This window comes from Pogoniulus pusillus, chromosome 6 (assembly GCF_015220805.1).
Source record: "Pogoniulus pusillus isolate bPogPus1 chromosome 6, bPogPus1.pri, whole genome shotgun sequence".
Taxonomy (NCBI): domain Eukaryota; kingdom Metazoa; phylum Chordata; class Aves; order Piciformes; family Lybiidae; genus Pogoniulus; species Pogoniulus pusillus.
This window is the reverse complement of record NC_087269.1, coordinates 35,102,776-35,116,243: the sequence shown is the minus strand read 5'-3', so window position 1 is coordinate 35,116,243 and position 13,468 is coordinate 35,102,776. Positions and strand designations below refer to the sequence as shown.

The 13,468-nt window shown below is 42.7% G+C and overlaps 1 protein-coding gene across 6 annotated transcripts in view; it reads left to right on the top strand.

Annotated features, from left to right (window-relative positions):
• The window catches only part of JMJD1C (jumonji domain containing 1C), a 178,726-nt gene that overhangs the window by 144,529 nt on the left and 20,729 nt on the right, over positions 1–13,468 (top strand). For 4 of the 6 annotated variants that reach the window (XM_064145197.1, XM_064145196.1, XM_064145198.1 and 1 more), the window contains 6 exons: positions 349–492; positions 611–797; positions 885–2,563; positions 5,595–5,767; positions 6,092–8,298; positions 11,302–11,503. In XM_064145197.1, the coding sequence (XP_064001267.1) occupies positions 349–492; positions 611–797; positions 885–2,563; positions 5,595–5,767; positions 6,092–8,298; positions 11,302–11,503 (4,592 nt within the window). Of the gene's footprint in view, positions 1–348; positions 493–610; positions 798–884; positions 2,564–5,594; positions 5,768–6,091; positions 8,299–11,301; positions 11,504–13,468 lie in introns of those variants that run through there. The other 2 variants (XM_064145200.1, XM_064145201.1) reach the window with 2 other exon arrangements.

Here is a 13,468-nt window from a genome sequence, read left to right as displayed (position 1 = left end):
CATCTCTGTCCCTCTTGAACTGGGGAGCCCAAAACCGGATGCAGTATTCTAGGTGGGGCCTCACTAGGGCAGAGTAAAGGGGAAGGAAAAGCTCCCTCCATCTGCTGGGCACAGAATTTTAGAAGGAAGCTTTTTTTAGTGATATGTGAAGACATTTGCTTAGATTTTATTCTATTCCCAGCCTTTGTTGAAAGTCATATGTCAGTTGTGCTTGTCAAGATTCAGCAGGCTTTTCTCTGATTAGTCTTTAGCACACAAAATAGACTGATGGACTCTGATACAGAAAACACAGACTGAGCGGTGTCTGAATATCTGTTGTTTTTTTTTTCTTTGTTTTTATTAAACCAGGTGTTAGAACCTCAGAATGTTGATCCTTCTATGGTTCAGATGACCTTTCTAGATGATGTTGTTCACTCTTTGTTGAAAGGTGAAAATATTGGTATCACTTCACGCCGACGGTCTCGTTCCAACCAGAACAGCAACACAGTCCACGTAGCTACATTTATCTTTTTACCTAAGTATTTTTGTATACTGCTAATGCTAGAAAGAAATGTTACAAGTTACTAGTTAAAATTGCATTTAAGTCCATTAATCACAATGTTATTTTTAGGGTCATTATACACGTGCACAAGCAAATAGTCCCAGACCAGCAATGAATTCCCAAACTGCAGCACCAAAACAGAATTCTCACCAGCAACAAAAGAATACTCGCCTAAATAAGAGGAAAGGCTCTGATAGCAGCATGCCTGATGAAGAGAAGATGAAAGAAGAAAGATATGATTATATAGGTCGAGGAGGTAAAAGCCATTACAGGAAAGGGTGGGAGAGCCTCTTGAAACCATATTAGACTTAAAATGTGATGGGCATGTTTTTCTTTTTTGCAGAAACCCCCAAAAACAAAACTAAAAACTTTGTTAGCAAAAGAAGAAAACCTGAAGAGGATGAAAAAAAACTAAATATGAAGAGGCTGCGGACAGACAATATCTCAGATTACTCTGAGAGCAGTGACTCAGAAATTTCAAATAAAAGATTAACAGATTCATCCTCAGAGCAGAATTCAGAAAATGAGTTAAAAAGCAAGAACACTTCAAAGATAAATGGAGAAGAAGGAAAATCCCAAACTACTGAGGGAGTAGAACAGACACTAACAGATAGACAGTCTCCGTGGGATGAAATACAGGAGGATAAAAATCACGAGGAGACAGAAAGACTGAAGTCATCCATCTTAGATCAGCAGGAAAAATCTTCTCTCCATGCAGCAGAGCAGCCAACACCTTACGAACAGAGTGCCAAGGATCCACATGTTCAGGAGTGCAGTGCACAAAAACATCATTCTGCAGAAGTAAAGAATGAGCAGTTTGTACCCAGACCTCCTACTCCGAAATGTGTTGTTGACATTACTAATGAAAACAACTCTGAAAAAGAGAGCCAGGATAATGCTGCTGCAAGTACCCTTGGTTTGCAAACGGTTCAGAAAATAGAATCTCACAGTAGTGATTTAAAACAGCAGTTTGCTAATGCAAATTTTGTTGAAGCAAGAAAACAGGAAGCTGATCAAAGCTGGGTTAGCAGCGTTGCTAACAAAACGGATTTGATACAACCTGGGCTTGTAAAAACATTGTCAGTAAATGAACACTTAAATCCTGAGAAAGAAAAGTTGCAGTATGGCTCCTTTATGTCTTCGTTAAATGTAGCTTCTCTAGCAGAAGAGAGTAAACTGCATAAGCAAAGTCCAGTCCCTGATTCTGGGAAGTCAAAACCTAGTACTTCAGTTGATCATCCTAAAACAAAGTCACCTGATGTTAAGCCTAAATTCACCCAATCTTCTGATACTGTGAAGTCTAAGGTTAGTTCCCAAAACAGCCATGCTACTGGATTAACAAGGTCAGCCAATAAAACTGATCATGATTTGCCTAGGTCTAGTTTTCATCCAGTTCCAGCTAGAGTTAGTGCGCTAGAAGCTACTAAAAGTCCTCTTATCATTGACAAGAATGAACATTTCACAGTGTACAGGGACCCCACTCTGATTGGACAAGAAACAGGAACTAATCACATTTCACCTTATTTGCATCAGCATAATTATCCTCTGCATTCCTCATCCCACCGAACCTGTTTAAATCCAAACGCTCATCATCCTGCATTAACTGGTTCATCCCATCTGCTAGCTGGGTCTTCAGCTCAGGCGCCCTTGTCCGCTATTAACACTCACCCCCTTAGTAGCGCATCTCACCATTCTGTTCATCACCCTCATCTACTTCCCGCAGTGTTACCTGGAGTGCCTGCTGCCTCCTTGCTGGGTGGCCACCCGCGACTAGAGACTGCTCATGCTAGCAGCTTAAGCCATTTGGCATTAGCACACCAGCAACAGCAACAGATGTTACAACACCAGTCTCCACATCTTCTTGGACAAGCTCATCCTTCTGCTTCCTATAATCAGCTAGGGCTTTATCCAATTATTTGGCAGTATCCAAATGGAACACATGCTTACTCAGGACTTGGTCTGCCCTCCTCCAAATGGGTCCACCCAGAAACTCCTGTTAACACTGAGGCTTCCTTGAGAAGGGTAAGTTGAGCTCACTTTATAATGACATGTTTAACTGGGGCTAGTGTCTCCCAACAGCGATTTTCTAGGTACAGATTTGGTAGTTTGTGCCACACTGAAAAAATGGTGGTGGATGGTGGGTTTTTTGAGTAAACAGAGAGCTAGAAGTGGAAATCCAGCAGTAACCACTGTCTCAGAGTGGACTTGAGTAGGGAGTTTTTCCAGACCTTGATTTCCTGTGTTTTAAACAAAAATGTGTGTGTTTTAGTTCATGACCAAGTGAGGTCAACCAGCTGGTTTAGGATCTCAGGTCCATGGGGCAAATATTTGCCACCTCAAACTGTGAGAAGTGTTGTGTAAGGAGAGGTAGAACAGTCATCTGCATAGTGGAATTTTATATGTTCTTGCTAAATAATGGACAAGGGCTGAGATGGAAGGAGTATCCAGTAGGAAGTACTAAATCCAGAAAGAAAAGTACTCCGGCATTTATAATGCACTGTACGCTCGTTTCTCCTGTCTTTTCGCCTGTATCAGTGTACGCTATCTTGGCGTATCTTCTCCCCTTCTCTTCTGTTGGCACACATCCTTGCCCTGCCTTCCCATCTACTTTCCGCTTCTCTGTATTCAAGTCAAGGCCATTCTTCTGTCTGTGTGTAGAGTGCAACTACTAAAGGCTCGGAAGAATTGGTTGATGTTTTTTAGCCTAGCACCCAGTGTGGCAGCGGTGACGTTTGGCAGGCAGACCTTGCTGTTACAGGGGAGGTTTTCTCTGCTCCTGCACGCTTAGCGTATGGCACCCTCATTGCAGGCACCTTAGAGACGTGATGTAATATGTAGCATGTGTAGTGCCGAAACTTTGGAGTTCATTACTGCCAGCTTCAATCAAAGCTCCACTGAGCATGTGCATACTGATTTTTTTAGAGGCTTACAACTTGGCCTAATTTGGGCAGATTTTCACAGGGCCCACAAAAGGCATGTCGCTGACAGTGGTCCCTCTGCCAAATTGTAAGCCTTTGCGTCAAAGCTTGGAGTTCCTGAATGGCTATAAAGATTTTTTTCTTTTTCATCATGGGGAAAGCTATTCTTCCTCAGCCTCATTCTTGAGAATAGCCCAAACCATTGTGGCTAAGTCTTTCCCAAGCAGTCAGTTTGAGTTAGCCTTGTAGTATGAAGTTAGTTTGATCTAAAATGTGATAAAGTCAAGTTCAGCAGAGCAGAAAAGCCTAAGAGAAAAGTATAGGTGGATTTATCTTTTCATGTTGCTGCCTGCTCCACCTCATCCTGAAGTCCATTTTAAAGACCTTATGATAGGCTCTTGTTTTCACTTTGGCTGCCTGAACTATGCAACTCTGCATACCGAGCCGCATAGCTTTTTAATTATGTTGATATGTGGCAATTGTCTTGTGGTGACTTGTCTTCTGGCTCCCACACTGAAGGCCTTTAAAAAATACATCTTAGAAACCCAGAGCGGGCGTTTCCAGCATCGGTTTGCATGGGTGCCAGGATCGCAGAAAGGGATCTGAGTCTCAACTCTAACAGCAGCAGCTGCCACCCTCAGATCAGGGCTGAGCCATGTCTGTGTGCTGAAGGAAGCATGCTCCCAAGCCCACGTTTTCCAGCTGTCCACAGGTGGCTGTAGCAGCTATGTAGATGGCTGCAGGTGGGAGTTGCTGAGCTATTCAGGACAGGCTTGGTGCTCGAGCAGATGTTCCCCAGCTTGTCTAGGGAGAAGGTGATGGGCCTTTTTTGCATAATACTTTAATACAGCTTACAGGATATTCGTGGGAACACACCACAGTGTGGGAACTCCAGGCCTAGGAAATGTGTGCACTAAAACTATTAGTGGAAACCTAAGTGGCTGCTTTAAATATTCAAAAGTAGAGAAATCAGAACTTCAAAGTTGTAGCACCTGCAAATGTGTGCTGCGTGCATGTGTTATGAAAGCTCTTGTCTCCTCTTCTGCTGCAGCAGTTGTCATATGGGAATCATCTAGACTAGAGAGGAGGAAATGAATGTGATGAGTAGAGGAGGGGAAGAAGTTCTGGGCAGTGCCAGAGTTAGGGATGGAGCAACACTTGAGAGGCTTTGGGGTGCACATGAGACCTCTGCTTACTGTTGTCCCAGTCCCTTCTTGGCTTGCTGCTAGCACTTGAGCACCACTTCAACAGGGTGCCCTGCCATTCTGCTCTTCTATGCCTGTTTCTTATAAGCAGGTGCCTCAGAGAAGAGGGGAAAGGGAAGTGAGGTGGAGAGTTGCTTTCTGCAGTTGTTATACGCTTGTCAGAGAAAATATTAAAGTAGAAACTTACTTTTTTTAACTGAATACTTGAGCATCCTGGTGCCTGTAAACAAGGGGGTTTGATATTGCCCACCTTTTGAGTATTTGGGTAGAAAGCACAAAGCTCTGCCTACTGGTGTTTGCCATGCTGCAGAGTATGGCTGGCATGTACATTTGTGGCTTTAATAGTGTGCTGATGCTGAAATTATGCCAAATAGAAGTGCCTGGCAAAATAAAGCAGAGCATACTCTAATCATTTGGTTGGAGGGAAGAGAGGAACTATCCAGGAAAGCACTACCTCTGTCTCTTATTTTGAGATGTGTTATAAAGCCAAAGATGATTGATTTTTATTTATTTTTAAATATTAAACTGTATTTGTCCTTTGGAAAAAAATACTTTTTGCAGTTGATTGAAGGTCTCATGGTCTGTTTAGACTAAAGTTAAGTGGTGTCAGACCTGCACAAGTTTGCTAATGTTGGTCATCCTGAGATGCTGTTCTAGGATTAACTATGCATGCTGGGTATTTGAAAATTAAATGATTCTAAAAATGCTTTTGAAATGTTTGAACTGTTTTGTATGCCACAAGTCCAGAAGCACAATGAGATATTCTCATTGATCAAAAAAGTGACCGGAAATGTTAAATTTTATTTACTGTGAATGGTTTGATGCATTACTTCACTCTCCTCGGTGGTATGACTTGATACAGTTAATTCCTGTGGTCTGATGGTTATTTTGAAATCTGATTTGACTTTTTAATTTGGTTGGTGTTAACAGAATACTCCCAGCCCATGGTTGCACCAGCCTACCCCAGTGACCTCAGCTGACAGCCTTGGTTTATTGAGTCACATTCCTGTGAGACCATCCAGTGCAGATCCCCTTCGACCTCTCAAACTGACCACGCATTCCAGTCCACCATTGTCCAAAAGCATCGTAGAGCATCATAAAGAGTAAGTTTTCTGCTTTACTCTGTGAACAGACATTTCAGCAGCTGATGTCTTCCAGCTTGTTTTCACTTCATCTGTAAACATGAATGATAGAGAAAAGTTTATCAGTGTGCTGTAAAACAGACTCTGCCTTCTTGACTTAGAATGGTGCTTGACTTCCTGACTCATCGGAAGACTTGAGAAAATTGTAACTAATTTTCTGTTAAATAAACCAAAAGTTTATTTTGTGTTAATAGATAACTTTGTTCAGAGCACGGGAGGAAAAATCTTCCAATTAGCACCTTGTGCTACATTCAGACTAACCTGTGTCTGCTTCAACTTTTTCAGAGAACTGGAGAGGAAAACGTTTATTGAGCCTTTACGTTCTGTTTCAACTGCCCAAGTAAAGACTGAGCTAGAGCAAGGCAGAACACAGACAGCGAAGGAGAGCCATATGCACAGACATTTTGTAGATCCGATGTTGAACCAGCTGCCAAGGCCACCACAGGAGACTGGGGAGCGACTGAGCAAGTACAAAGAAGAACACAGACGGATACTCCAAGAAAGTATTGAAGTTGCTCCTTTTACAGCTAAAATAAAGGCACTGGAGGGAGAGAGAGAGAACTATTCCAGGGTAACATCCTTATCTTCAAGTCCCAAAAGCCATTCAGTAAAATATGACAAAGATGCTGAGCGCTCTGTGTCAGAACTGTATAAAATGAAGCATTCAGTTCCACAAAGTTTGCCACAGAGTAACTATTTCACTACTTTGTCTAACAGTGTAGTAAATGAACCGCCGAGGTCATACCCCTCAAAGGAAGCTTCAAGTACGTATGTTGATAAGCAAGCCAACTGTCCTTCAACAGCAGCTAGTGCCCAGTCTCTCCCCTCTTACATTTCTTCTCTTTCAAAGCCTCCACCTTTAATTAAGCACCAACCAGAGAGTGAAGGCTCTGTGGGCAAGATATCTGAGCAGCTTTCGCAGTCAGTGCAGTCTCATTCTGTAAATTCCTTCAGAAGTGATAGCAGGAGCCCTACTCAGTTGTCAATCTCATCTTCAAATACACTCCGGAGTATGCCTGCCTTGCATAGAGCCCCTGTGTTTCACCCCCCTGTGCACCAGAACCTGGAGAAGAAGGAAAGCAGTTACAGCAGCCTTTCACCTCCAACTCTAACCCCTGTTCAACCTGTTAATGCTGGTGGTGGCAAAATACAGGAGCTGCAGAAACCACCAACATTGGTACCTGAGCCTAAGGAAGCTCAGGCTGTTTACAAGGGCTCCTCTGAACAGAATGTATCAGAAATGTGGAAGTCCAGTAACGCCCCAAGTAATGAAAAAGCAGATTGGCACGCTGAGAGAATGAGCGGAAAGTCACAGTCCGCTACAGCATCTGTTATTGTGCGTCCTCCTAGCACGAAATACGAGAGCGCATCAGTGATGCAGTCTGCTCCCAAGGATCGACTTAGTGAGAGATCTTCAGCTGTGACAAATCAAGCAGATTGCCTGAAAACAGCGGAAACTAGGGAGACTGGAAGAGTCATCCTGCCAAATATGAACTCAGACAGTGCTCGCACACAATATGAGAAGAAATTTCCAGCTGTCTTGCAAGGCAGCGTTCCTCATGCTGCCACCCCTACCACGACTATGATCTGCAGTACCAAAACCGATGTCACTACGTCGGCAGCAACAACTACCAGTGTGTCTAGCTGGGGCAGTTCAGAAGTGACTTACTCCTTGTCGAGCACAGTGTTGGCCTGCACACCGTTAGAGAGCACTGCCTCGAGAGCCGCGGGTCAGGTGGTGGCACAGGCCCAGGAGTGCAAGGTCAGCACTCCAGCTCTGGTTACACCCGCTGCTGGCAAGGCAGGCAGTGCTGCTCAGCCTAGCACGGGGCTTTCCACGTCCACTGACTTTGTCCATTTGAAAAAGCACAAGGCAGCATTGGCTGCAGCTCAGTTTAAAAGTAGTAACAGTAGTGAGGCCGAGTGCAACTCTGTGAAAAATCAGACATTTTCAACCTCTCTCCCCCTAGACAGTGCTGTCGGCTGTAATACAGCAAACAAAGCAAACCCTGTAGGCAGTGGGCAAACTTCCCAGGCAAGTCAGCCAAACTACCACACTAAACTGAAAAAGGCTTGGCTGACAAGACATTCAGAGGAAGATAAAAACACTAATAAAAAAGAGAATTCAGGAAACAGTGTTTCAGAAATTATTAAACCATGTACTGTCAATTTAATAGCTTCTACATCAAACGATTTGCAAAATAACATAGATAGTAAAATCTTGGCAGATAAGTTTGTGAAAGAAGATAAGCACCCACGGAGAAAAGCGAAACGAACTTACGAGTCTGGCTCTGAAAGTGGAGACTCTGATGAAAGTGAGAGCAAGTCAGAGCAAAGGACTAAGCGGCAGCCTAAGCCAACTTACAAAAAGAAACAAAATGATTTGCAGAAAAAAAAGGGTGATGCAGAGGAAGAAGTAAAACCCAATGGTGTTCTTAGCAGGAGTGCAAAAGAAAAAAGCAAGCTGAAGCTACAGAGCAGCAGTAACAGCAGTGAGTATCCATTTGATTTGCATGAGAGAGTCTAGCAGTGTTAATGGAGTCATGCACGATAGCTGGGAAAGGGTAAAAAAGCGTGTTGGTGTACATGACTAGTTCCATATTTATTTGCCTTGAGGCTATTTTAAATATCCTGGTTTAAGAAATGCAGCATTTTGTATATATATGTTAACAAACTGGTTCTTGACCTAAAAATAAGGGGCAGACAAACTGGTTTATTCTGTACATCAGAATTCATCAGACTGGTGTATATATAGGTGTGCCAGTTGTACTGAGAGAGAGAGAGATATATTTTTGTTATTTTAAAAGATATAATGCTTTTATTTTTGGAGTACTACTAGAGGAGGAGATTCTCTATTGTTGAACCTTAATTCATCCTTTGATCAGGAAGCCAGAGGCAGTTCCTTGAGAGTCTGATGATACTTTATATGATTTGGTTAATTTAAGGAAAGGTTTGAGGGAGAGTCATTTCACACTCCTAGCTAGCATGTGTATTACATGGTGTTAATACTCCTCTTGTTGAAGGAATAAAGAAATCTAGGGGAATACAAATTTCAATTTAAATGTCATACTGTAGCATGTAGCAGATTACAATGAGATTTATCTGGAAGGAGAAACTGGTTTTACTTAAGAACACAACTTATTTTTTTAGTTGCAATTTATTCTTCTTCAAGGGCTATTCCTTTGTCTTTGTTTTGGTTGAGTATGAGAAAGTCTAGTCTTCAATAACTTTTTGCAAGAATTTTTAAGTACAGGTAGTAAGAAATTGAGTAGTGCTCCCTGTAATTGCATTCTCTGGCTCTTCATGCCTAGTGTATAAAATTACTTTCCTGGTAGCTGAGGGTACTTGATCCCTGCGTTGCACTGGGTGCTGGAAATGTTGCAGTCTGTCTGAGGTATTCTGGCTTGGGTCCAATGATAGTAGTAATACTTTTTTTTCTTTCCCCTCACTAAGGGAAAGATCAAGAAGATGCCTATCAAGGCTTTTTTCTGTTTCACTTTTTGAAGTAAACTATAAATATCTATGCGTTACATCTTTATGACCTTTGTATTGTTGCAGAAGTGTTCTGATGGGTTTGTTTTAGAAGAATTGGTTGTCTTAAGTTGAAGGAAGGCAGTGGCTTTTTGCTTCAGCTTCTCAGTACCTGAATATAAAAGTACCTTGTGAAACTTGTTTCATGAGCTTGGCTACGATTTCTGAGAGAGAGCTGGTCAGAGACTTTTTTAGGAAAAGGCTGTGCCACAAAGACTTAACCAAAAACCTAACTGACCTTGAGGAGCTTTCAGGAACAGATCCCCGTGGCACAGCTGCCTGGGGTCATCATAGGTGGCTGAAGATAACTTCTTCAGCACAGCACTCAGTGACAATTCTGAAAACTGCTTTGCCCTGATGTTTCAGAAAGCTCCAGGGAGCCTGTGTGCTAGCCAGAGTGCTCAGAGCTCCAAGCTGCCAGGCTCCCTCCTGCAAAGCAAGGTGTTTTACAGTCTGCAAGCACCAGGGATCTTCCAGGTTGCTGCCCACAGAGCTTGATGCCTAGTAGCTGCCAGATGAGATTCCAGATCTCTGGTTACAGTATCACAGTATCAACAAGGTTGGAAGAGACCTCATAGATCATCAAGTCCAACCCTTTACCACAGAGCTCAAGGCCAGACCATGGCACCAAGTGCCACGTCCAATCCTGCCTTGAACAGCCTCAGGGACGGCGACTCCACCACCTCCCCGGGCAGCCCATTCCAGTGTCCAATGACTCTCTCAGTGAAGAACTTTCTCCTCACCTCAAGCCTAAATTTCCCCTGGCACAGCCTGAGGCTGTGTCCTCTCGTTCTGGTGCTGGCCACCTGAGAGAAGAGAGCAACCTCCCCCTGGCCACAACCACCCCTCAGGTAGTTGTAGACAAGAATAAGGTCACCCCTGAGCCTCCTCTTCTCCAGGCTAAACAATCCCAGCTCCCTCAGCCTCTCCTTGTAGGGCTGTGCTCAAGGCCTCTCACCAGCCTCATCGCCCTTCTCTGGACACGCTCAAACAGAAAAATGTTTCTGACTAACAAGGCTGTACTTTGGCCCTTGAGTTTTGATCCAGTTACCGTTGTGCTCCTCAGATGAGCTGGGAGTGCCTTTTGTAGGCCATGAACTGAGACACAGGCAGTCTGTCACTCGCAAATTTTACGCAACTCATAGCTGACAAAATACAGATCTGAACCCAAGTACCAAGTCCAAAGTTAGTACCCTGACCTCTCTATCATCCTACATCAGATCCCTGTTTACAAGAGTAGTGGTAGATGAAACAACAGATACTACTGACTGTCTGCAGATAAAACTGGTGCCACTTCAAGTCATTAAAGTGGAAGACTGGTTAAATAACAACAGGGTTCAGTTTCAAAATGTGTATGTGAAAATTGCAGATCTTATTCAATAGATTTGCTCCCTGTGTTACTCACTGTCACATTTGCTTCCATATCAAAACTGGAATTGTGCTGCTTAGCCTTACAAAGCCAATAAACTTGACAGAGAGTAAATTGATTCTGATCTTCCTTATGCCACATATTTCACATGAAGCTCAGATGAGTTAATATCAATAGAGCTGCTCTCCCCATAATATTATAACTCTCAGCAAAAAATACATGTGGAAGGAGTACAGTCTATTTTTTTAAGCTCTGCTTTACTCATTAAATGGTTTCATTTTTGTGTACCTCTTCACCTGAAACAGGTCAAACATTTCTTTCTCTGCTTGTTTGGTAAGAATGAGATTCTGAAGATGATTTTTGTGGAATATTTGAATGGTACACCTAATATAAGAGAAAACAGTGTCCATTGTATTCCGGGTAGCTCAACAGGTACTTAGCTGTGCTTCTGCCTATGGCAGTTTGACCAATAACTATTCTTTTCAAACGTTAGTGCTGACAGGTGGACAAACAGATGTAATAATTACAGATGTTCTTCAGGTAACAAATGTGCATGCTGGCTGTGCCTCACCTGACACTCCCCTTACTTCTGCAGCTGGTATACCTCGCTCAGTGTTAAAAGACTGGCGCAAAGTCAAGAAGCTGAAGCAAACGGGAGAGTCCTTTTTGCAGGATGATTCTTGCTCTGAAATAGGACCAAATTTGCAAAAATGCAGAGAATGTAGGTTAATAAGAAGTAAGAAAGGAGAAGAACCAACTCACTCACCAGTATTTTGTAGATTTTACTACTTCCGACGGTAAGTAGAGCCATTTTCTTGACAATGTGATGGTTTAACTTTCAGAAATAGTAATTAAAAAAAGGACTTGCAGGCTTGAAAACTTGTCTGATTTTTCTGGCTCAGTCAGTCTGCCTGATAAAAGACACTGTCTAATTTCCCTATTTACATTTGTATTTCTTACTACTTTTCTGAATTGACTTCATTGCCATTTAAAGCTTTATAGCAAAGACATCAGAACAGCTGCCCAATGTACCTAAGGCAAGCAGAAAATGGGGCACATCACCATTACACAGGTGTCTATGACATTTGAAGTGGGATTATCAAAAGGCAAGCCTCAGTTATGCTGGACAAGTTGTACAACCCCCGAATTGCACTTAATCATGATTGTTCTTATGTTGGTCTATGGTGGGAATGATGCTTAGGGTTTGCTGGGATTTTTCTGAGGACAGAGGCGTTGTGACTCCTTTTTCACAGGGAAAGCTTGTAAGAGAATTTCCCAGAATGTGGTGCAGTGTACGTGGTGCAGGCAGCACAGCCAGCAAGTCAGAACCAGAACAGCTTTAATTAGCATGTGGGCTGTGTTGTCAGTGTGTATCTGACTTGGCTTGGACAGGAAATCATTTCCCAGATCAGATTTAATTTTGTATTGCAAAGCTTTAGTTACAAAGCTTGATAGTCCTACAGGAATCATTTCAAGGCTGGACTCTGAACACCTTCTGCGTAAGAATATTTAGTTCCTAATGTGACGGTGTCAGACTAAACCTACTCTCAACCTACTCTCTCTCAGCTTCAGACCCCCTTGTTCTATTTACTAGACACCCTCATGAAAAGTCCCTTCGCAGCCTTCCTGCAGGATTCACATATTGGAAGGCAGCTGTATGGTGCCCCTTGGAGTTTTGTCTTCTCTAGACTGAACAAACCCAGCTCCCTCAGCCTATGCTCATAAGCAGAGGTGTTCCAGCCCTTACATCATCATTGTGGCCCTCCTATGGGCTTGTATCAACAGCTCGTGTCTTTGTCACAATGGAGACACCAGAACTGGGTGCATTATTTGAGATGGGATCTCACAAGAGCATAGTAAAGGGGCAGAATCACCTCTCTTGACCTGCTGCTCCTCTTGATGCAGCCCAGCACGCGGCTGCCTGCTGGGCTGCATGAGCAGGTTGCTGGCTGGCTGATGATGAGCTTCTATCAGTCAACAACTCCCAAGTTGTTCAGTTCAGAGCTACTCTTGATTCACTCTCCACCCAACCTGGATTTGTGCCTGGGGTTGGCCCAAACCAGATGCAGGACCTTGCACTTTGACTTGTTGAACCTCATCCAGTTGGCACTGGCCCGCTTCTCAAGCCTGTCAAGATCTTTCTGGATGGCATCCCTTCCCTCAGAGCTTTGCCAACACTTTACAACACAGTTAGGAAATTTTAAAATTCAAGTATTTTGAACATACTGTGGTAAATTGTGCAACAGTTTAATTATTTTTCATTGTGTTTAGATAGTAGGGCATGAATTGTAAATGAAGTTTGCACTGCCGTTGGTAGTTGTATCTGCAAATAGACTATTTCTTCTTGTCCATTAAACACATGATTCTGTGATATATATGTCTAAATACCATTTTTGGTACTTAGTTTTGAGTTCAGGACTGCTTTACTGGCACTGCTGTAAGAAAATCCTTAACTATTATAGTAGTCACGTATGCATAATGAATTATCTTGTATTATGCAAGATGGAATAATTAATTGTTACTGCTTAAAAATAGGCTATATATAGTCAGAGCTAGTGGGATGTTATTGGGTGGGATAACAGGAAAGCTTTTAGAGGTTTTAAAGGTCAAAAATAAGCGGATAGAAAAACATTATCTTGTATTAGTGATTTGTTCTGCTTAGTCTTGACTATAGTGTTCAAATTCCTGTTTTCTGGGTCTGAGACCAGTAGGATAGAAAAATCTCTAAAATGTGAGTCTGAGTGAGTGCTATCACAGACATT